This window comes from Herpailurus yagouaroundi, unplaced genomic scaffold (genome assembly GCF_014898765.1).
Source record: "Herpailurus yagouaroundi ecotype Mexico unplaced genomic scaffold, PumYag 141, whole genome shotgun sequence".
NCBI lineage: Eukaryota > Metazoa > Chordata > Mammalia > Carnivora > Felidae > Herpailurus > Herpailurus yagouaroundi.
In genome coordinates this window covers 42,685,897-42,710,066 of record NW_024412396.1, presented here as the reverse complement: position 1 = coordinate 42,710,066, position 24,170 = coordinate 42,685,897, and the positions used below count along the sequence as shown (strand labels likewise).

Sequence of the window (24,170 nt, the reverse complement as noted above, 5' to 3'; positions counted from 1 at the left end):
GTTTCTGACCAACCGTTACCCAGCCACCACCCTCCAACCCAAGCAGTGACGGCCACCGTTGCCTTACCTGGGTCTCCCTCCCCATCCATCAGTTTCCCAATGAGCTGCTCATAGGCAGTGCCAACCTGGGCACTGCTGCCACCTGCAGCCACCGTGAGGTGGTAAAGCCACGTGTCCTGGAAGGGGATGGAAAGCCATCTGATGAGACTGGAGTGGGAAGAATGGAGGCAAGAGCTCCAGAGAAGCTTCCTTGAAAGGGTCAAGCTCAGGGTAAAGTTAGGCTAGTTTGGCTGACACAAGTCAAGGCCAACAGTCTCTAAGAGGGAAGACCTGGGATCAGGTGAACATGAACCCAAGTTTCTACGCCTGAGGTGCTATCTCATGGCCCCAGTGGAGAGATGCTGGTCACTGAGAGTGAATTCAGTATAAGGAATAGTTCAACCAGGGAATGAATACTAGTTGCCAAAATGTCCAGAAGGAAAGAAACTTGAATTTGGGGAGGTTGAGAAAGGAAAAGGGGAAGACAAGAATCACAGGACCAAGCTTGGCCATGGAGGCCCAGCCCCCTCCCTTACCTTTTCATGCTTGGTGCCAATGAGGAGGTAGGTAGGGCTGTGCTCTCGGGGGTGAATCACCAGGGTGCAGTGGGAGGAAAGCAACTGCCTGGTTCCGCCAGCCTCATAGTCTTCGTCTGAGTCACAGGATCGATCTACTTCCTCTATGCGTGCATCCTGCACAGGCAGATGGCCCAGGGGTCGCTGCGAACATGAGCCTTCCATGAATGGGAGAGCCAGCAGGGAATGGGGGAGTGTCTTCTTTCTGAACCCTCAGTCCCTGCTGGGCTGGGCATCATAGATGTGGCCTGGTCACGGGATGAGGGAATTAACTACAGCTCCCTGGCTGAGGCTTGCCTGGTGAAGCACAGATAGACCCCACAGGTGGAATTTGTGGGCCATTCAGTCTAGAGGGATCCAACCAGCTGGCTTCATGCTTGTGGTGGAATTAGATGGGATAGAGGGAGAAACTGGGGCCTTGCATTAGGAATGTGGTCTGGAAAAGCAGAGAGTGGGTGCTATCAGGAAGCCAGGGAGTACCTTGTCCTCATGGCTCCGATAGTAGTAGAAGGTTCTCCCAACAAGAGCACACCAGACCAGCTTGGAGTGGCCATGTTTTACCTAGAAGACAGAAATTAAGACAGAATTGTGAGAACCAGGTAATCCCAGAAGTAAATCCAGGACTGGCAAAGAGAAGCCACAGGGAGGCGGATCTCAAAACCCCTGGTCAACTCAGGTCCTTAGTGGAGATGCCACCCAGACACCCTACTAACAGAACCAGCCCTTTCACAGCACAGGTCCGTGGCGGGTACCCTGTAACACCCCACTCACCCTTGCACTACATGCCGTTAAAAGATTAACCAGGCCAATCAGATGTCCTGTTCCAAGCATATGGACACAGGAAGAACTTGCTAGTCAGCTCTATGGATGTTGAGAGGGAGGGCAAGGCCACCCAGGGCAGGCATGGGATGCTAACACCCCTGGTGCTAACACGTAAATCACTAGGGAACAGCAAGTGCACAACAGACAGAGGAGAGTGACAGGAGCACAGAATGAAAGGGGAAGCAGACGCAGAGACAGAGCCAAGACTGCTGAGCTTGCTCATACGAGGGGCTTTGCTTCCTGATGGCGTTCTCATCTAGTTAATGTGCTTCCTTGTTAACTTCCATTTTCTTGGGGTTAATAGGAACTCTGCTTCTCATAGCCAGAAAAGCCCTACCTCAAACACCTTTAGGGCAGGTCTGGGATGTTCTGTCTTTGAAGGGCCACACCTACCTCGCCTACATCACACCCTCCCACTATTCATACTGAGGCACGGTAGATGCAGGCAGGGATGGGCAGCAACTCCTAATAACCTTGAAATAGGTACAAGACATTCCTTTCCCTCCTGTCCCGATGATAACTGTTGTGCTAACAACTCTGGTCTCTGTTTTCATTCACCGACACTTTGTGAGGCCAACCAGCTGATCCCTGTGAGCAAACTCCTGCAGACAGGAGCTGTAAGGAGGGCAAGACCCAGGCTCCTGGCCCCCTGGCTGTCGGGGCCCACGTTCCACCCCACCAGCTCCTCCCATACCTTAGTCAGCCAGCCCTTCACGGTGGGCTTGATGCCACCCTGCGGCAGGGCCAGAGGCCCAATGGCCTGGACCTTCAGCAGGCTCTGCAGTACTCGGATCCACTCCTCCAGCAGGCTGGGTGAGTCAGCCGTCAGGTAATAGGTTTTCTTCTCAGAGATAAGCTGTGGAGGGCAGAGTGGGGGCCAGCGGCAGGGAGACGGGAGGATGGAATGCCAGGGACCTGGCTCTGAGGTGGCACAAATCCCTGAAACCACTGGGCCTTCCTTCTTCCCATCTTGGGACTCCCTCCCTTCTTTTCCTTATTGTTTTCTCCCGGTCTCTCTTACCTTCACTCTGTCTCTTCTTCCTTCCCAGTACTCACAAATTAGGATCACATCCAAATGTGGATGTGATGTCTTTCACACATGCTCATTTTGCCTCATCTTTGTCTCTATCATAGTCATAGCCAAACTTAGCACCTCTTGTGTCTAAAATCCTAGCTGCTAGCAACACCCACCTGGAATGTCTGTGCACCCTCCCCTCGAACAATTTGGCAACGGGAATTCAGTTCCACTTGACCTTGAGGTTTCCGGATGACATCACTCTGTAAGACAGGAATGGGGAGGAAAATGGTATGAGTCTTCTCAGAGCACATCATTCTCCTTTCAGATCTTACTCCAGGCCACAGGCAGAGGGGAAAGTGATTCCTAAGCTTTCCTGCGCTGTGGTATGATGGGGAACTTGTTCTGGATCCCAGTTCTAGCTAAATGGAGCAATGATTAGAGACATGGATCCTAACCCAGGCCTCAAAAAGCATAGATTGAGCCTTTAAAACTGGGTCAGAAGCCACCAGGTTATTACAGAGCTATAGGACCTTTAAATTCTATCACAGCCTTTAAACCAAGTGTGGAAATAAGTGGCAAATATATCCCCATTACCCTTCCCAGTGTGCCTGCACACCTTACTAATCAGTCACAGCATAACTACTCATTGAGTGATACAGGCCCAGTATCCTCAACATGGTGTTCAGACAGCCACGGACAATCAGCTGGAGTTGAACAAGAGACACTGTCCTTTTGCCTTCCTGAAAACATTACTGTTGGTTCCCCAGGGATGTCTTGTCAAACTGGAGCCCAACATCCAAGGCTTCCTAATTCCAAACTGTACAGGAAGGAGGTGGAAGAGGTAATGCATTCTGTTAGGACAACCCAGATGATGTGAGGGCAGCCTGCAAACAGTTTCTTTTACAGGACCAGGCATTAGGAGAAATCAGTTTCTGAAGTAAGAAGGAATCACCCAGCCAACTCATCTAGAACTGTCTTTGTTCTGTGCCTGATTTGACTCCAAAAACCAGTAACCAGCCTCATGGCCCCATGTAAGGCTCAAAGCCTTGGATGCCCAGCCAGGTCGCCTCTCCCCACCTGCCAGACCTAGCCCTCTGGCCGTGGGCCACACCACCCCTCTTCCAGCCCATCACAGTTCTGAGTTTGGGATGGGGTCCTTTTGACTACCGTTCTGGGGAAGGAGGGTCTCACCGGGGACTTGTAGTACATAATCTGTCCCTGTCTCAGGACAAACCAGCGCCTCTTCCACGTCTTCACCCGACTCCCCATTTTTAGCAGGTAGCCCGACTTCTCCAGGGACTCCTATGGGGGTGGGAGGGTATAGGGGGAAGAGGGGGAGACAGAAAAAGGGAATCACTTGGGTTTGTAGATGTCATACAGGACAAAATGGCCCAGTTGAGTCACTGCTTTGTCATCAATCAAAAACCAATTCTTGAGTACCTACTATATATATTTGCAGGGTACCATGCCCTACTAAGGGTTCAAACAGAACTAGCCTAAAGCAAAGGTAGTCCCGCTGTGGAAGGGTCCTGCTGGCTGGGGAAGACAACACCTGACTGTGAGAAGGTGGCAGACCAGGAGCTGCATGAGGGAGAGAATGGCCAGGAAGGGCTTTGGGAAGAGCCAAATCTGGACCGGCCCCGGAAGGAAAAGTCAGCTTTCCTTCAAAGACAAGCCAAGAGGAGGAAAAGGCTATTGCAGGCAGCAGGAAGGGAGAGCGAGGTTTGGGGAACAAGGGGCACATCAGCCAGGCTGGGGCAGAGGGGAGATGAAGACACAGTGGCACGGTGGTGTGGGACAAGCACTGGGGAGTGAGTGATGTGGGTCTGTGGCACGGCTCTGAGCCTCAGTCTTCTTATCTGTAAAATGGGGTTAACAGCTCTGAGAGGATGGTGAGGACACACGAGACCGGGCACGAAGAACACTGAGCATGGTGCCTGGCACACTGTAAGAACTCAGCTCTCAGCGTTCCAGGGCCAGCATGGGGTTAAAACGAAGTAACTCAGTGAGCCACAGTGTGCTTTCCCACTGGCCAGCCCTGGTTTGCTAAGGAGCTCACCAGGCTCCTTCTCCTTCCTCACAGGGTCTGTGTGTACTTGATTTCATAGCTGCACACCCCCCACCCGGTCCACTCCTCGGGGCCTCACATCTGTTGCAGCCCTCTGCCCCAGCCCTCACCATTCCCCTGGGAGCCCTCATCTCACAGGGATCTGCTCCCACCCTGCCGGGACTCAGCCACACTTCCAGCTTACCCCGCCCAGGCCCAGCCCCTCGGTGGAGTAGGACGAGGTGCGCTGTAGTTTGTGCTCAGGCTCTGAGTAGTCACTGTCCAGCGAGCAGGCATCTGGGGGGATGGCGTAGTCTCCCTCGGAGCTCAGCGAGGACATGGAGACGCCTGCTGAAGAAGGAGTCGTCAAGGCCTGGATCCCAAACCTCTCCCAGCTTCCACAGTCCAGGAGCTGCAGAGCCTTCCTCACCGACCCAGGACCTTTGAGTCTGGAGTTCAGGGTCATGGGCAGAGGTCAAGCAGGGACTCCCAGATACACCCACCCAGGGGAGGAGGTCAGGGTCTGCTTGCTATACCCCGCACCTTTCTGCTCCCCCCTCTGTACCTCTCTTGATGGCCCGAGGGCTGCCCAGTCCACTGGTCTTCCTGGACTCAGAGCAGGGGACCGAAGTTCGGAAACTCGCCTGAGAGCTGCAGTCATCGTCAGACCCAGAGGACTCGTCCACAAAGGGTACAGTGCTGATCTGCATGGCTCTCTGCAAGACAGGCCCCTCCCCCACTGCAGCTCCCCTTGCAAAACAAGCCCCTTCCCATGGGCACTTGTACTCTGGCTCCATGTGCCCAGGGTGTGGCCAGCACAGCTCTGACCTTACTCTCCTCACCTCCATGCTTCCCCTGGGCCTTCGGCCCCCCCACACCAGCCTCTGTGGTCCCCAAAGGAGCTGCCCCATCTAGGCTGAACACCTGGCAGTGTGACCCTTGCTCCCACCACTAGGGGTCCAGAATGCCACTCCATGGGCCAAGTGTGAGACAGGAGATTTAAAAACGTGTGGGGATAAGGAAGTAAGAGGCCATCTCAGTGGGCAAACATTTAAAAAGACCATTTCAATGTTGGTGAAAGTGTGGGGGAAAAGATATTCCGTAGTGTGATAGAACCTCTCAGAAGGTAATTTGGTACAACCTGCCAAAATTTAAAATATGCATATCATTTGCCCATAAATTTCACCTCTAAAATTCTGTCCTATGGAAGTACGTATACATTATATGTAAGTGCACGGAGATATATCTGCACATTGATGTTCATTGCAACACTGATTTTAGAGAAAAACAGAAGACCTAAACTGTCAATCAGTGGAGGACAGGTTAAGGTGGCTATGCGGCATCTATACCAAGGGGTACCAGATAGCCCTAAAAGAGGAAGCAGAGCTGTGCATGGAGGTATAGCAGGAAGATGGGAGTGTGAACAAGCAAAGGGTAGGACGTGTGTAATATGATCCCCGCTGCGTGCAAGCATGCGTGTGACAGAGACACAGACACAGAAGATATTTGCAGATGCATCAGAAGGCCTCACAGAATAAACATTAATGATAGCTGCCTCTGGAGTGAAGAATTAGGGAGAAGCAATGTGAAAGAAGATTTCACTTTTGGCTTTCTCTTTTTTTTTAATGTTCATTTTTGAGAGAGACAGAGCACAAGTGGGGGAGGGAAGAAAGAGAGGGAGACACAGAATCTGAAGCAGACTCCAGGCTATCAGCACAGAGCCCGATGTGGGGCTTGAACCCACAAACCATGAGATCATGACCTGAGCCGAAGTGGAAAGCTTAACCAACTGAGCCACCCAGGTGCCTCAGCTTTCTGATTCTTCTATAAAAAGTTTTACAAAGTATTACTATCTTGATCTCAAAAACCAATAACAAAAGGAGACAAAAATGTGTATGAAAACATTATGTTGCAGTTAAACCTGATTTTTGTTAAAAAAAATACATAGATATGAAATTAATGTAATATTGTGTGCCAACTATACTCAAAGAAAAATATATAGAGATGTTATGAGTGTACACATAGGAATATATGTTTGAACACATACGAGAAGTTCTGGAAGAAATCCTCCCGGGACAGATGTGTGAAAAGATGGGTAGGAGAGGTGGAGCAGGCATAGGCCTCACTTTAACCTTCCACTTTGCCCATGATCATATGGATTCAAGTTTTTGTAAACATACAAGTTTTATAATTAAGATCTAATAAATAATAAAATTACATATATATGGGTGCTGAGCTCCCTGCCCAGAGTCACGTGTGTGCAGAAGCCTGACCCTAGAGCCCCACTGAATGAATGGGGCCTCCCAGATGGCACACCCCCTCCTTGGATAGCAGCTTCTTACCCCCTTCAGGGCTGTGTAGACAGGCACGGTGACATTCTTGTACACAAGGCCAGAGAAAGGCCCAGGGGACGCAAGGGCAGGAGGGCTTGAAGCTGGAGGGGGTGGAAAAGAAGGATGAGTTTAACTCAGATGCCATAACTCACTCAGGAGCCTGCGGTAGCAGAGACCTGGGCAGACTGAGGAGGAGATCCATGGAGACAGTTCTTTGAAAGAGCACTCCAGGTGACAGGTAGGGTGGCAATCCTCAGCATGGGGCTGAGAATTTCTTCAGTCCCACTCGTGTGAAGGTGAGTTACCAACCATGAGACTACGGAGCCCTCACATCACTGTGAGGATTCAGTGGCTGGCTAGTGACTCAGGAGCCAGAGGGCGGGGATGCGGTTCCTTCAGGGGGCTCATCTAAATCAAGGCACGGGGGAGATGTCCCGCCCCCTCCCAGTCCTGGGTGCTACAGAGGGGAAGCCAGTGCAGGTGGGAGGCTGGGTTAGAGGATCCCGCCTCTAACGTCTCCTCCAGCTCTGTAATTGGTGTTCAAGGCCACGCCCACTCGGCATGTAATGAGCAACTCCTGTCTGCACAGCTTCCTTTTCCCTTAGCCCTGGCTGTGATTTCACTGAACCTCACCTGTTGGGGGAGGGAACAGGGTGCCTGGATGGAGCACCAGGTGGCCCTCAGAGTCTTCTCCCTGCACGCCCACCCTGTCTACCATTTGGGGCTCACTTGGGACTCACCGCAACAGGTGGCAATAGTTCTGGGAGATGCGTCTGAGAGCCGCATGCCAGCCATAGCCACCGCGTAGATCCGGCTCTCCTGGAATGGAAGACCCCAGAGGGTCAGAGTCCAGCTCTGTGCCCAGCCCAGCACCTCCTGGGTGTGGAGGTAAAAGGATGGCTGTGGACCTAGGTCCACATCCACGTTTGGCCAATTACAGCTGGGGTAATCCTAGGCAAGTTATATTTGAGCTTCCTTTTCCTCAGCTCTGAAGTGGAGATAATACTCACCTGTCAGGCTGTTACAAAAATCAAATAAAATCATTAATGGAAACATCTAACACCTGGAATATAATCAGCGTCCAACAGATACTCAGTTCTTCTCTTGTCTCCACACAAGAAGTTCAAGAGGAGAGGGTCAGTGACCTGTTTCTCTGCATCTTACCCATTTTAGAGGTCTTGGGTCTCTGGCTCTCACCCCTGGAAGCTGGAGTGTTGATAATGAGGAAGTCAGAGCCCCATGGCAAAGGCATGCCCTTTTGGAAGCCAGTTGTTTGGAAGCTAGGACACAATTTTTTCCAACACTAACAACGTTACGTTCATGGTTAGGCCCAACCTGCAAAGCTTGTCTAAGCTCACCTGGACCCTGAATCCCGCTGTAGAAGTCACATCGATGAGAACCCTCACCCTCAAGTTCTCCTTTACCCCTTGGCGTTCCTGGGTCTGAAAGAGGCCCACAGGCCTAAGGAGCTTTCCTAACGGTTTTGATCAAACAACCCAGAGGCTCTGCCTGTGCTTTTCCAGATCTCTTTTCTCCACTCAAGGCAAAGAGAAACAAAGACCTTCTCAGGTGACAGGAAAGTCACAAGGACTAGGGAAGGTGGGCCTGGCTGGCTCAGGGAGGCAGCGGGACTGGGGCTGGAAGGGCCATGAGGTGCTAGTGGGATGTCCCCCAGAGAGGAGCAGCAGCTCTGGGGCACGTGGGGGAGAGAGGGCTGGGTGGGACCTCCCCTGAGCTGAGCAGAGGGATGGGAAGGTAAGAGACAGGGTGGTGAGAAAGGGGATCCCAGGAAGAGACTGGTCCTGCCAGTCCTGGTCACGGAATTCCTTTAACTTCACAGACAGAATGTAAGCAAAGCTTGAGGGATTTGGGTAAAACAGACTTGGGAGTGTTTCACAAAAGTTATCGACTGACTGCCTAACTCACAAGGTTGTTTTGAGAATCAACAGAAAAATGGCTCTGCATGCTCGAATTGGTGAATCCGTATATTTGCCTCCTTCCCCTGAGAAATGCCCTCTCGATTTCCAATTTCTAGTCTTGATTTCCTCTCAGATGGTCACTGCCCAGGTGGTCCCACCTGAGAAGAGAGGGTAGGCACCTATCTTGTGTTTCTTGGGAGCAAGTTACAATGAGGGCTGTGAACAGGAGACAGCTCCTCTGTAGGCTGGTATGGCCGACCCAGCTGAGAGCAGGGAGGGCCTGTGGGAACACCTGATACCCCTTCAAACCTTCATCCCCAGAGCTTCCCTGATGTTCACATGGGGAAAATGTTGTCCAGAGCATCTTATATTCACTCCCTTTTCCTCTTGTGTCACTCTCCTCCTCCCCCCAACACCCTCTTAACCTGTACAGGCAGAACACAAGAACTGCTCTGAGCCATCACGGTGGACGGCTATATTTTGGCAAAAATGGCAAAAGTGAGCAGCATGTTTTTCTGGTAACACCTGCTAAGCCCTCTTGTCACATCCCTTGCCCGAATGCTCCCTCACTGCCTGCCTCTGCTTTTGGATTCTAGCGCATTTGTAGTTACCAGACAATAATGAAAAAGAGGAGGGATGGTCTGTGGTGGTCCAGCCTGGCCTGGCCCTGCCCTCCTTTCCAACATCCTCTCCACTGTTACCCTGCCCACCCCTTTGCTCCTTCTCTGCCCACTCCTTCTTCTCCCCTCTACCTCACCCTTCCTCTTGGGGAGGTGCCTTGTGTGATGTTCCCATGATCCTGGAGCTTCAGGGACAGGTCAGCAGCATATGGCCTGAAGACTGTCCTAGCCCTCCCCAGAGGCCCCACTCCCAGGCATGGCTGTGTCTGCAGCTATCAGGCCCCCTTGCAGTGATCAGTGCTGGCCAGCAAGCACTGCTAAGGATGTGACCCATATGCCTGGGGTGCTGAGGCTCCCTGGACCACCAGCATTTCAAAAGGAGACCCCGGAAGATGCTGCTGAAAAGGCAGTTCTCCGAACAGTGGTGTAAGGTGGTATCGCCCTGAAGTACCCAACCGCTACCCCCGTACCCTGCTCCCTGTGCTGCCAGGAGCCTGACACTCAGATGTCTCCTACCACCTGCCTCACACGCATCCAGGGGTCCAAGCATGAGTAAGAAGCTGACATCTGCACTGTGATGTCCCCTAAGAGGCAGTACAGCTGGAAGGTGAGAGCTGGGCTCTGGAGGCAGCGGGGCCCACATTTAAAGCCTGGCTCCTCACTGACTGCTACATGACCTTGGGCAAGTAACTAAGTCTGTGGGGACAGCAGTTTCCCATCTGTAAGAGGAACAGCACCTGACTCCTCACACAGGGTCCTGCACACGTGCTGGGCCCTGAGCTACACACTCGACACCCAGTATCTCATCTCATCCTCCACACTCCCTATACAACCTCATTCATGTCCACCCACCGCCCCCCATTTTTATTTTAACTGTTTATCGTGGAAAATGCCAAACAGACACAAAAGTGGAATGAAGAGAATAAAGAATGACCTCATGTAGCCATCACCCAGCTCTGTAAAGATTAATGCACGGCTGGTCTTGTCTCCTCGGTGTTCCCCACGCCAGATCATCGATTCTGAGGCAATGCCCCCAGACATTACCCTCTCTTATCCAGTGTTACAAGTAAGGAAGCTAAGGCTCGGAAATAACAATCATGGCCAACACTTACTGTGAACCACCACCGCAGGCACCTGCTAGCACATTCAACCCTCACCACAGCCTGGTAAGGGAAGTACTATTATCCCCCCGTTACAGATAGGGAAACCGAGGTGCACAGGTTTAGTAACTAGTGACGCGGTTACCACTTCAACCCTAGTGGTTTGATTCTGGCACCTGTGCTCTTCACCACGGCACTGTACCACCTCAAAGGGTCGCGGAGATTAAATGAGAAAATGTGCACAAAGCGCCCGGTTTGGTGCGTGGCACAGGCTCCTAAATGACAGCCAGCCACCATCCAGTCACTCCTGGCCCCACCCCCTGCCGGTTGGCCGTGAGGATGAGAGCCTCATCTCACACTTGGCATGAAGGCATGAGGCTGTGCTTCATGAGCAGCTCTGCCACTCTGCCCAGCTCCCAGGTTGTGCCTCTTACCCAGGATGGAAACCGGTGCAGAGGGGGTGTGGGAGGTTTGTTGCCCAAATCCACTTCCTCCGGCTCAGCTCTGGGGGCCTTCGGGCTCTTTCTTTCCTCCTCCTTCCTGGCTGGGGGTTGCTCCTCCATCTCCATGTTTTCTGGTTCCTCCCGGAGCTCAGCTCGGGCCTCCACCTCAGGAAGGCTGGAGGGGTGGAAGGCTGAGAGGGTCCCAACCTCAATGCTCACCACGTGGTTGAAGGGCCCAGGGCCCACCTGGGGCTGGCTGTGGTGCCGCTTGGCCAGCTGGATGCTGTCCCGGGGGTTGCTGGGGGCCCGCACCTTCGGGAGAGTCAGGCTGCAGCCCGGACCACCTTCCCTGGCAGAGTTCTTTGTCCCAGGGAGTGTCCCACCCTGAGCAATGACCAGGCCCTCACCCCAGGAAGCTGAACCATGTCTGTGGGTGCGAGACTTCACACACAGCCGGCGGGGAGAGCCCTCTCTTCCCAGACGAGGTGGAAAGGTCTTGGCCTCTGATATTTCTCCAGGATGGACCATGATGGAACTCGAATCCTCCAAGGAAATTCCTGCTTTAGGAACAGAGTCCTTGCTCTGCAGAGCACCTGTAGAAGGTGCAGGCATAGCTGCCTTCAGGGCACCCTGGGCCTGAGGACCACGGTCCTGCCCTGTCGGCTGGGTCCCTGGCCCCGAAGAGCCAGAATCCTGCTCTGGGGTTTCCTGGGGGGCCACCAACAACTTTCCCAAAGGTGCCATCTGAAGAGCTGTGGTTGGGGTGAAAAACAGGCATATTGAGAGCTCCCTCGGGTTCGGCCCACGCTCTAACACACACATGTGCGCGCATGCGCGCACGTACATACACACACAAAGCCCGGCCTACTGACCTTCTAGAGCATCTTGAAGAGCTCCCACCTGCTCTACCAACTGCTGATTACTACTCCTCAGGTGCTGATTCTCCAACTCAAGCTGCCCAAAAAGAAAAATAAAGATTTAGAATACTCAACCTACAGGTTCAGGCATAGAATTCAAAATAAGATTAAAAATCCTTTTTTAAGATCAAATCTTTGAAAAAAGAACACTTGGTGCCCCAGTAATCCAGGGCTGACCCTCCCAGGGAGCCCTGACCTACCCCCTTCCTCTGTGCTAACCAGTTTGGGTTGAGACAGAAGTCTATTTGGCAGCCCCTGCACCTTTTCTAGATATTTTAACCTCTTTAAAAAAAAAAAATATGTGAAATGTAATACACAGAAAACTACATATCACATCAATGAACAGCTTAACAAATGACTGTGAAGTGACTACTCATGTGATCACCACACAGGTCAAGAAACAGGAATCTGCCAGCACTGTCAACAACAAATTACCCCTTCCTGGCCATGTGTTTCTCCCTTCCTACAAAGGCAACCACTCTTCTAGGTATATGAGACTCACTTCCTTGCTTTCCGGGTTTCATCATCGAAGTATGCACCCTCCACACATTGGCTTAGTGGTGCCCATTTTTGTCTAAAAGGATTACACAGTATGTGCTTCTGGGTCTGGCTTTTTTTTATTTTTTTATTTTTTTTAATATTTATTTTATTATTGAAAGAGAGAGAGAGAGACAGAGTGTGAGCGGGGGAGGGCCAGAGAGAGAGGGAGACACAGAATCTGAAGCAGGTTCCAGGCTCCGAGCAGTCAGCACGGAGCCCGACACGGGGCTCGAATTCACAAACCGTGAGATAATGACCTGAGCCAAAGTTGGACACTTAACCGACTGAGCCACCCGGCACCCCTGGGTCTGGTTTCTTTTACTAAACTTATTATCTATGAGACCCATCTCATGGCTGCTACATGTTCTTCTGAATAAAACCCAACCCACTTTTTGGAGCACCTTTTAGCAAATATGGAGGCAAACCAGGTATCAGTTCTGTTCCCAAGCACTTGTCGTCTAGCAGGTGACCTGAGATGTGCATCCACAGCAGGACACGGGAGGCAAAAAGAGCCAATACCTCCTGCACGTATGAATCACTTGTGTCAGGACAGAGGAAGAAAAGTTGATGTTTGTCCTCTTCCAAACTTCAAATCCCTTCCCTTTTGTTTTGCTTTTTGTTTTCTGTTGCGAGTATCACTGTAGCTTCCAGCCCCAAGTTTTCCTAAATTAAGCTGCAGCAAGTGATGAACTACAGAAATGAACGGCTAGAGGTGGAAAAAGCAGGACTGGGACTATCAAGGGGCACCTGGATGGTTCAGTTGGTTGGGCATCTGACTTCAGCTCAGGTCACGATCTCACAGTTCATGAGTTTGAGCCCTGTGTCAGGCTCTGTGCTGACAGCTCAGAGCCTGGACCCTGCTTCAGATTCTCTCTCTCTCTCTGTCTCTCTGCCCTTCCCCTGCTCATGCTCTATCTCTCTCTCTCTCAAAAATAAACAAACATTAAAAAAATTTTAAAAAAAAGGCACTGGGGTGGTCAGGGACTGGGGGATGAGAGAATAGAGGACCTAGGGTCTAATGGATACACAGGTGCTATTTAGGGGTAATGAGAGTTTTGGAAATAGACAGTAGTAATGGTTGCACAGCATTGTGAATGTACTTAATGCCACTAAATTGCATACTAAAAATGGTGAAAATGGTAAATTTTATGTATATTTTACCACCACCACAAAAACCACTTGAAAAGAATGGAAAGGACAGAGGAGGAAGTGGGGAGGGTAGACGTAAGGGTGTGTGTGCTTTCAGGAAGAAAATGGCATGACACCTCAGAAGTGAGACTCACTCTTCCCCAAACACAAAGCTAATCACGAGCTCTAGGGAAGCCCAAGCACCACAGGAGGAAGGGAAAGGTGAAAATGCCAAGTCTCAGGGTTTAAGCTAAATGGAGGACACATGGTTAACACAACGGAGGTCAGTCAAGGCCCCACAAACAGGAGGCAGAAAAATGCTGGGATGGAGGGACCCCACTCGCATTGCATGTGCATTCCAGGCTTCCCGAGATGAGTTTTCAACTAACCTCTGCTAACTTCAGGGTCACCCATTCTTTGATCTTTGCAGCTTTTTCTTGGACAACTTTTGCTTCTTCAGCTCTCATTTGCTTCTGCAAGAAACAGAGGGCCTTTCATTAGTCATAGCAGCCACCGGTTTAGTGAACAACTGGAGGTGGGAAGCCCCAAGAAGGAATATCAAGCAATTAGAGGGGGGTGATCTGATGGAAAAACAATAAATCCATTTATGAATTTTAAAAATACTCTTTTTTTTAACATTTATTTATTTTTGAGACAGAGAGAGACAGAGCATGAATGGGGGAGGGGCAGAGAGAGAGAGGGAGACACAGAATCAGAAGCAGGCTCCAGGCTCTGAGCCATCAGCCCAGAGCCTGATGCGGGGCTTGAACTCACAGACCTCGAGATTGTGACCTGAGCTGAAGTCGGACGCTCAACGGACTGAGCCACCCAGGCGCCCCTTTTTTTTTTTTTTAAGTTTATTCATTTTGAGAGAGAAAGAGAGAGGGCGAGAGTGCAAGTGGATAAGGGGCAGAGAGAGAGGGAGAGAGAATCCCAAGCAGGCTCCGCACTGTCAGCGCGGAGCCTGATGCAGGGCTCGAACTCACGAACTGCGAGATCATGACCTGAGCCAAAGTTGGATGCTTAACTGACTGAGCCACCCAGGCGCCCCTAAAAATATTCTTAAAGTGTGAAAAGGCTTCCTAGGCATGATACATACCCCAAAAAACATGAAGAAAAAGACTAATAAAGTCTATACTATCACTGTAAATTACTACATGACAAAAAAAAAAGTTTCCTTAAACAAAATCAAAAGACCAATTGAGGGATGATTTACAACACAAATGACTTACATACAGAGGGCTAACTTGAAATGAACAAACAAATAAATACACGCAAAAAGAATATTAACAAAGGGGCGCCTGGGTGGTGCAGTCGGTTAGGCGTCCGACTTCAGCCAGGTCACGATCTCGCGGTCCGGGAGTTCGAGCCCCGCGTCAGGCTCTGGGCTGATGGCTCAGAGCCTGGAGCCTGTTTCCGATTCTGTGTCTCCCTCTCTCTCTGCCCCTCCCCTGTTCATGCTCTGTCTCTCTCTGTCCCCAAAATAAATAAACGTTGAAAAAAAAAATAAAAAAAAAAAAGAATATTAACAGGAAGTCAACAGAAAGAGAAATAAAGGGAAAGAAAACCATGAAAGAAAACCATGAAAGGCTGTTCAACCTCAATCATAATTTTAAAAATGCACATAAAAGACATTTTCCTCTATCAGACTAACACAATTTAAAAGTCTGAAATATCCGATATTGTCAAGGATGTTGGAAAACAATCCCTCTTATACAAATTGGCAAGGTCTTCTGGGGCAGCAATTTGATAGTATCTATCAAGTTAAAAATTTTTTTAATGTTTATTTATTTTTGAGAGAGAGAGAGAGAGACAGAGCATGAGTAGAGGAGGAGCAGAGAGAAAGGGAGACACAGAATCCAAAGCAGGCTCCAGGCTCCAAGCTGTCAGCACAGAGCTCGATGGAGGGCTCGAACTCACGAACTACGATATCATGACCTAAGCTGAAATCAGACGTTTAACTGACTGAACCACCCAGGCACCCCTGTTAAGTTTTAAATGTATACACTGCTGACTTAACAAACCCACAGCTTAGGAATCATTAGTTGCAATATTATTTAAGCAACAAAAACAAAAAAAACTCTGAACTGGTTAATAACCTAAGTGTTAGGGCTTGCATAAAAAATGAAAATGAAAATGGAATGCTGTCCTTTGATACACAAGAAACATTCACAATGAACATTGGAAGGACCTTAAGGTTATCCAGTTTAAGAGGTTTGCAAACTGGCCACAGTCCAGGCCTCCACCTGGTCCACGCCCCCTGCCCTGCCTATTTTTATAAATACTGTACTGGAACACAGCTGTGCCTATTCATTTACGAATTGTCTACTTTGAATTGTCTACTTTCGTGATACAACAGTAGAGCTGAAGAGCTGCAACAGAGACCAGAGAGTACTTACTATCTGGCCCTTTAAAGGACTAGTCTGCCAACCCCTGACCTAGTTTGATACCCTCTTTATAGGGCTGCAGCAACTGAGGCCCAGAGGGTGAAGTGACTTGCCTCTGTCAGTTTGGGCAGCACAGCCAGAACTAAACCCAGGTCTACGGACTTGTAGAACAGCATTCTTTCTATTCTGACCTTTTATTATTGTAAAATGATTTTTTTCTGATCTAAGCTTCAGCAGGAATCATTTTGCCCACTAATCCCCAGATGCTGCCACTTCTGTGAACCACTCAAAAAAGGAGGTAAGGTATCTTTAAAGTCAATGAATGACTGGCTAAAGATTGCATGTGTCCACATTCTATTTTTCCATGATTTTTCAGGAACACATGCTGGGGTGCCCCAGAACATACAAAGGCACCACGCACAATGGGTATGTTCAGTGAATGCTGATGAATGATTACAAATTTGCCTGTGATGGTGGGAAAATACTTCTGGGACTAGCTGGGACCTTCATGGAAGAATACTCATGTGGAAAATTAAAAGTCATCTGGTCACACTGTAAGGGTGTTTGTTGGAAATAATGGCACTCTGGCACCAGGGGATAACCAGTAGGTAAGGCCAAGGACAGAAGGAAGGCACAGCATCGGATGAAGTTAACTGAACTGTAAAGGGGAGGAGGCTAGATACAGGGAATTGGCGGACTGATGTTTCTCAGATACCCTTTCTGGAGCAAAGGGGCTAACTGTAGCTGGAATGCTGGGCAGTGGCCTCTCCTGGGCACCCATGTGCTCAGGACAAGAGGCCTTGCCTGCCTCAGAGGAGGCAGCAACTTTGGCCTCTGCCTGCTCAAGTTCAGTGAGAAACTTTGGCCAACCAGGTGACCAATGCTGACTGCCCAGCTGTGAGCTGCTCTGATAACCACAGGTGTCATGTCAAGGCCAGGGTGGAGAAAGACAGGCTCTCCTTACCAAACACCAACTTCATGTCTGATACCTGAGTTCACTTTCTGGACAGCCCTATGGCGTATTATAACCCCCACCTTACAGATGTGTAAAATGTGAATCAATGACTTATTTGCCCACAGAGAGCAGCAGGTGCTAGCGAGGGGATCCAAACCCAGATCAATTTGCCTCCAAGGTTCTTTCCCCACTATATCCATCCCCTGCCTGGCTCCCAATGTACCTTCTAATAGTTAAATCTCCATGCAAAAGAACAGTCTCAGGAGGGAGTGAGCTCCCCACCAACGGAAGGCTCAAGCAGAGGGGGTCTGTTCATGAAGGTGTGGCCAATGGCAATGGATGCTGCAGAGGGCATTGGTGCCGCTCTGCAGTCAGCGCTTACCTGCTTCTCCAGCTGTGCCTCCAGCTGGCTGATAAGCTCATCTTTGCTCTGCATGGCTTTCAGCAATTCCTGGTACTTCCGGTGCAGGCTGCCGGCTGAGTCCACATTCTTCAGATTGGACAGTTTCACCTTCTCCTCCATCACACCCACCTTAAAAGTACCATCATCACACAGGGTTGGGATGTGTGTGTGAAATAGCTGCTCACATGCCCTGGGATACTTCCTGACACCCCAGCCCATGGTTCACAGGCAGAGCCCTCACCCAGAGCAGTTGGGGCCAATTAAGTCAATAACCATTTATTAAGCCTCATCTGGGCAAACTAAGGAATTGACAAAAAAGAAATGGCTGGGTATCAGGCCATCTAACTCTGGGGACCCCAACAGGGACAAGCTGGGCAGGACAAACAGCCCAGAGAGAAACTGCTTAAATCTCACTGTGGCAGAGATATTTGCTGTTCACTGAATGGCCCTGTGCTTTCAATATTTCCCAGCCCTCTTATAGTCAGATGGCCATGGAATTCACTCCCGCCAGTGGGTCTGAATGGAGTGACTCAGCATTTTTAGGCTGAAATATTTAAGCTCTCTTCCTGCCATGGCAACCAAGGAGGCTGCATGTTTCAGAGGGTCCAGGTGGAAGCTGGAGAGAGCTCCAGCAGCCTCAACCCCCAAGTCCCTATGGGAGGCAGAATCCCCAGCTAACCCACAATGGAGAGATACCATGACTAAGAAATAAATGTGAGAAGGTGCTAAGATGTCAGACCTGTTACCTCAGCATAACGTGGCCTGTGTGGACTAATCCAGCCACCCACTCATGCACTAACCCTTACCCAAAGACTCCTTCATGCCCAAAGAGAGCTCCATGAACCTTAATTTGTTCAGGAGAACTATCACATGACTGCTGGTTTTCCTTGTCCCCATAAGGAGCTTGTCAGGGTGATGAGTATGTCTGTGTGTGTCCATGAAAAGGATCAGGAAAGGCCAACGGCCATTTCTGCTGCACAGTCCCACCAATCCCCTGCCCCGGTTACCTGGGTCTCCGCATTCTCTGCTCTCTGCTCTGCCTCCAGCAGCCTCTGCTCCAGCTCCTGCATCTGCTCAACCAGAGAGGAAGGACTAATGTAGGTGGGTGTCTCTACTCCAACCATGGCATCAGGGCAACGTGAGTAAATTGTGTGGACACTCCACACAGGCTTAAATTGAGCTTAAATTGCTCATTTCAATTTAAGTGGCTCAAGGGTATCAAGACAAAGATTTTCATGGCAACCCTCTGCTCCTTTATCCTGAATTTATGAGGCAGGTAAAGAGCTTAGAGCTGCTGTCCTCTCTGCTGAACGAGTAAAAGCCTAGTTCTTTCTCCTGTGTGTGGGGTACCTACGTGGGGCAGCCGTGTCCCACCATCGTTCTTCAGGAAGTAGTGCTGCCCTCAGCCCTCAGTCTCCTCAGCGCCAGGTCCCAGGCAGTACCGGCTTGCCACATGCCTGGCATGGAACGTACTCCCACGTGAGACCCCACCATGTCAGCAGTAAGAGAATGTTCCTTTCCAGCCAAGGATAGCTCACTGGCTGGGGAAAAATATTTATCCCTTATCAAGGACACCTTGGACTATAAATGGCATTTATAGGTATCACCTTATTTGACTTCTTTAGTCTTAAACAGAGAAACTCAAGACACATTTTTAAAAATTCCATCTTACTACCAGGAGAGGCATGCCATTCAGGTCCGAGGACCTCAGCAGTTCTGGAATCTTATGCCAACTGGCCCAAGCAAAGGGACCTCTGTACGTAGGCTCATCAGGGACCAGCTGTAAGCTGAAGGCTAAGGAGATGCTAACAAGCCCACATCATCTCTGCATCTTCACAAGCTCATGGTAAGTGGAGCATGGGCTGGAATTCAGCTCCCATCCTTCCCTGGTCAGGGCTCCGCTGTGCACTGGACCATGTACACCATCACACAAAGGCTCTGCAGAAGCGTCACACATCTGACTCACCCTATCAGGAGCCACCTGCTGCCATGTGCTGTGGCCAGTAAAGTCACCTGCTTCCTTCTCCACCCTGCCTTGCCCCCAGGCAACATGTATGCATTAAACATACACTAGAGACTTAACAGACCAGCCCTGTCCTCCGGGAGGCTGTACAGACCTCATCTTCCAAGCTTCCGGCCAGCCCTTGCCCACCTCATCTCTGCAGATCTAGCCTTTTCTCCAGCTACTCAACCTTCTCTCTTTGGCCTTGACCCTGGCTTGATATTTACCAGCAAACTGAGCAATTAATCCCTTCTCTCTTTCCCAATCTCTTGTCTGCTCAAGAGAAATTCTGCCTTCCATTCTTGATTAAAGGATGGAAGAGAAGGAGCCCCCCTGGTTGGTGCTGGGCAGTGAAAGGAAAGTTCCCTGGCAGTGGTTCATGTTTGAGAACCTGGGGCACCTCTTTTCACAGGGCAGCCTTTCCTCATCCATTTTTTCCTTTTTCTTGAGATTGGGGTGATAGAGATGCTTTCAGAAAGGATCTGAGTATCCCAAGTACAACTCAAGATTTACAACCCATGGGACAAAAATGCCCCTTGGACTGCCAATGGACAGGACCACCTCTGATAGGCATTCATGTGCTCAGGCCAAGGATGCCTACATCTCTTCTTTCCTTCCTCTCCTGGGCTTAATAATCATGAACAAGGGGTGCCTGGGTGACTCAGTTAGTTGAGTGTCTAACTCTTGATTTTGGCTCAGGTCATAATCCCAGGGTCACGGGATCGAGCCCTGTGTTGGGATCCATGCTGAGCATGGAGACTGCTTAAGATTCTTCCTCTCCCTCTTCCCCTCTCCCCTACTTGCACTCTCTCTCTCTCTCTCTTAAAAAAAAAAAAAAAAAAAAAAAAAGAGATCAAGCCTCTTGACTCAAGCCTGAAAGAGTGGACTGGTTCTTGCCAGATGCAGGCATCAGTCAGAGTCAGGTGGCCTTTGCAAAATCAAACAGGGGCACCTGGGTGGCTCAGTCAGTTGAGTGTCCAACTTCGGCTCAGGTCATGATCTCACAGTTCATGAGTGTGAACCCCACATCAGGCTTGCTGATGTCAGTGCAGAGCCCACTTTGGATCCTATCACTGTCTCTCTCTGCCCTTCCCCCACTCACACTCTCTAAATAAATAAACAAACATTCAAAATCAAATAGTCCCTAGAGCCTGTGTTACAAGAATCCCTTGACCTTCAAACGTTTCTTTGCAATTACAGAGAAGATAACAGCATAGCATAAACTGATATTATGGTTATAGGGGTGGTTGCCCCCAGAGCAACAAGAATTCTATTTGGTCAGGGAAGTGTACAATGACACACAGCAGTGGCCCCCAGTGACCAGGTTAGTACTATATATCCCATCCCTCTTTGGCACCAGACCTGACTAGGCCAGATTCTCTGTCCCTAGGAATCTGACATCTGGGATTGAGGAACCAGAAAAAAGAGGCAGGGGCTGCACAAGAGATTGTGCACAAACTTCATTAAGTCATGATTGTTAGGTAATTCTTTTAGTTCTGTGAGCTGTCCCAGGATCCCCCAAATAAATTCCATTTGCTGAAGCTATCCAGAGTTGAAGTTTTGGCCCACCTTAGAAGCAACTCTAATATAGTTGCTGGGAGCATTTAATTTTTTAAAGAATATAATGAAGGGCACCTGACTGGCTCAGTAAGTAGAGCATGGGACTCTTGATCTTGGGGTCGTGAGTTCGAGTCCACATTGGATATACAGATTACTTAATAAAATAAAATAAAAAACGGGGCACCTGGGTGGCTCAGCTGGTTAAGTGTCCAACTCTTGGTTTGGGCTCAGGTCATGATTTCATGGTTTGTGAGTTCGAGTCCTGCATCAGGCTCTGCACTGATAGTGCAAAGCCTGCTAGGGATTCTCATTCTCTGTCCCTTTCTCCCTCCCTCCCTCTCTTTTTCAAAATAAACAAACTGAAAAAAAAATCTATAATAAAATAAAATAAAAATACAATGAAATATTGAATGGGAAGGCTTTGGATTCTTGACAAGTCTCCTAGATTAATCTTCAGCTGGACCATTCTGATCTAACATCTGCTTTGTAGCTCAGAACACATAGGATTTCCATAGGAAATGATCTCTCATATCCATAACCTTCTCTAACAACTGTCGGATATTTTCAAATTTCATTCAAGAGAAAAACCTGTCTTCCTATTTTATAGATGGAGAAACCAAGGTAGAGTGAAGAACAGAATTGTACTGGAGTCCTACCTCCCAGCTGGGCATTTCCATTTGGGTCAAGAGTGGTCAATGACACTGGTCAGAGCCAGAAATCACTCTGTTATTGACAACAAGGTGAGCATTTTTCCCCTCAAGATTTTACTACTAGACATCCCCTTAAAGTATGCTATCGCTGAAGCAAATGGAAAGGAAGGCACCTTGCAGAGCCTGGGGTCTCCTCCCATTCTCGGGCTGGCTGCCACAGGGTCCCCATATTGCTACAGACTCTCAGCTGTTCTTACCTTGCTGGCTGGGACACTCAAAACTCAAAGCATTTGGTATTCATCTTTATGCTGGAGCATTTTTTTTTTCTTCTAAAACTAATGTTTGAACATTGAAAACATTTTGAACATCTGGAACTTTTTAAAGAGTATAGTATAACGATCCATGTATCTATCACTATGCTCCAACAATTACCAACAACCTGCCATCCTTGTTTGAAAAGAATGTTTTTTAAAATTTTTAACATTTGTTTATTTTTGAGAGAGACAGAGAGAGAGACAGAGAGAGAGAGCGAGCATGTGTGCAAATGGGAGAAGGGCATAGAGAGAGGGAGACAGAGGATCTGAAGCAAGCTCTGTGTTATCAGTGCAGAGCCTGATGTGGGGCTTGAACTCATGAACCCATGAGATCATGACCTGAGCTGAAATCAAGAGTTGGCCATTTAACCAACTGAGCCACCCAGGCATCCCAAAAAGAATATTTTTAACATTATGTTTCCCTGTTTTTACGAAAGCATATTCTCTCCACTGCCACAGGAATACTCCAGGTGTGTCTATGCTGGAACGTCATTCTTAGAGTATTCAAACTTCATTTAATGCCAGCATCAATACTTTTCACAATGGCAGACTGTTCTTTAAGCTTGCATATGGGGCCACCACTTATTTAGGTTCTATTTCTCCTATCAGAGGGTTCCCCAGGACCGTGTCCTCAGCTGTCCTTTTAGTCTGTGGGCCTGGGGTGATCCACCAGCCAAGTAGGTGTCAGGTTTGGGAGGCTGACTTTTAGTGCTTTTTAGGCGGATCCACTTTCACCAGCTGTGACTGGCACATGAGACTCATAAATAAGCTGCTCTGATACTGGCTGCAGCAACCCGATGAAATGCACTTGGCAGCAACCTGGTACTTAATCCCCGTGTCCACAGCTCCTTGTTATACTCATGGTGCTCTGAAATGGCAGCCCCATGGCAGTGAGACCAGTAGGCACTCGCATGAGCTCCCAACACAATCCTGAGCTGTGGCCTGAGCCAAGAGCTGGGCCATGCTGGTGCTCAGCTATCCCTTTGAAAAGGGGGTTCAACCTTCTTACCGCTGCTTTGCACCCACTAGAGAGATTGGGACAGGGCTAGCATGAAGGCTTGAACCTGACTGGCTCTGCCATGGTGTGCCTTTAGGTAAGTTCCTTAACAGCTCTGTGCCTCAGTTTCCTCACCAGGAAAAAAAAAGAGTAATGACTCTCCACCTCCTAGGGTTGTTGGGAATATTACACAAGATGCCTCATTTAAAGCTCACGTGCACAACTTGGCACTTACTGAGCAGTTTATAGTTAGCTATTTGTTGGTTTTTTGTACACAGAGAAGACACTTAGAATCAGGGAGACCAGTTTGCCTGGGACAGTCTGGTGTTCACCTGTTGTCCCAGAATAATTAGTAGCAGAGCCTTCTTTTCTGTCTCCAAAGCATCTTGGGTTAGATGATAAATTATATGGCTCTCCTACTTATGATCCATCTACAGCAAGAATGGCTTTAAACCAGAGGTTGTTAACTACTAGCCTACAGGGTGTTTTGCCTACAGTGTTAGGAGCATTTAGCTGACACGGATATAACTAAAGAAAGCCACTTGCTGTGTGTCTGGCACTGGTTTAAGCACTCTACATGTATCAACTCATTTAATCTTCTTCACAATAGGCAGGAGCAGGCACACCTATTATCACTGTTGTATAGATAAGGAAACTGATGCACAAGGGTTGGGTAACTCAGCTGACAGGTCCCATGGCTAAGAGGGAGAGCCAGGATTCAAACTCAGGAGGGTTGGCTCCAGAATCTGTTGTACTGTTGGCCACTGTACCTCTCACATACAAATCTCATGTCAGGTGAAAACTGAAATTCCACAATACAATCCCTGGCTTCCAGCTTCCCTTGAAAACTCAGCTCTGACATGCTAGGGTTACATTTTCTTACAGCAATAAGTGGCTTCTTCCTCCAGCTCTAGCATGTTCCCTTGAATTCTCCCTAGAACCCATCTGGCTCACATAAGTTGCCTGCAAGCACGTGAGTAGCAACCCCCAGTTTTAGCTATTAATTGTTATCTGTAATCAAACACAATGGCTTTCAACTGTACTTTTTTTATTAGATCTTTCGTTCAGTGAAAATCATATGCTTAGTCCCCAAAATATAAAATATAGGACCATGGGGCTGTCCTGGTGTCTGACTATAGAAAAGGCAGGAGAGGGGCGCCTGGGTGGCTCAGTTAAGCATCTGATTTCACCTCAGGTCATGATCTCAGGGTTTGTGAGTTTGAGCACTGCCTCAGGCTCTGGGCTGACACCTCAGAGCCTGGAGCCTGCATCCAATTCTGTGTTTCCGTCTTTCTCTGCCCCTCCCCTGCTTGAGCTCTGTGTGTCCCTCTCTCTCAAAAATAAACATTAAAAAAAGGAAGGAAGGAAGGAAGGAAGGAAGGAAGGAAGGAAGGAAGGAAG

General features: G+C 49.1%; 1 protein-coding gene across 9 annotated transcripts in view; it reads right to left on the bottom strand.

Annotated features, from left to right (window-relative positions):
- Positions 1–24,170, bottom strand: part of PLEKHH1 (pleckstrin homology, MyTH4 and FERM domain containing H1) — a 53,640-nt gene that overhangs the window by 12,344 nt on the left and 17,126 nt on the right. For 4 of the 9 annotated variants that reach the window (XM_040477470.1, XM_040477469.1, XM_040477473.1 and 1 more), the window contains exons 3-17: positions 18,254–18,316; positions 17,226–17,375; positions 13,891–13,974; positions 11,789–11,870; positions 10,908–11,668; positions 7,575–7,653; positions 6,844–6,935; positions 5,067–5,217; positions 4,707–4,852; positions 3,646–3,756; positions 2,628–2,714; positions 2,131–2,292; positions 1,095–1,175; positions 576–758; positions 68–176 (exon numbers count right to left, since the gene is read on the bottom strand). In XM_040477470.1, coding sequence (XP_040333404.1) covers positions 68–176; positions 576–758; positions 1,095–1,175; positions 2,131–2,292; positions 2,628–2,714; positions 3,646–3,756; positions 4,707–4,852; positions 5,067–5,217; positions 6,844–6,935; positions 7,575–7,653; positions 10,908–11,668; positions 11,789–11,870; positions 13,891–13,974; positions 17,226–17,375; positions 18,254–18,316 — 2,341 coding nt within the window. The remainder of the gene's footprint in view (positions 1–67; positions 177–575; positions 759–1,094; positions 1,176–2,130; positions 2,293–2,627; positions 2,715–3,645; positions 3,757–4,706; positions 4,853–5,066; positions 5,218–6,843; positions 6,936–7,574; positions 7,654–10,907; positions 11,669–11,788; positions 11,871–13,890; positions 13,975–17,225; positions 17,376–18,253; positions 18,317–24,170) is intronic. The other 5 variants (XM_040477472.1, XM_040477474.1, XM_040477477.1 and 2 more) reach the window with 4 other exon arrangements.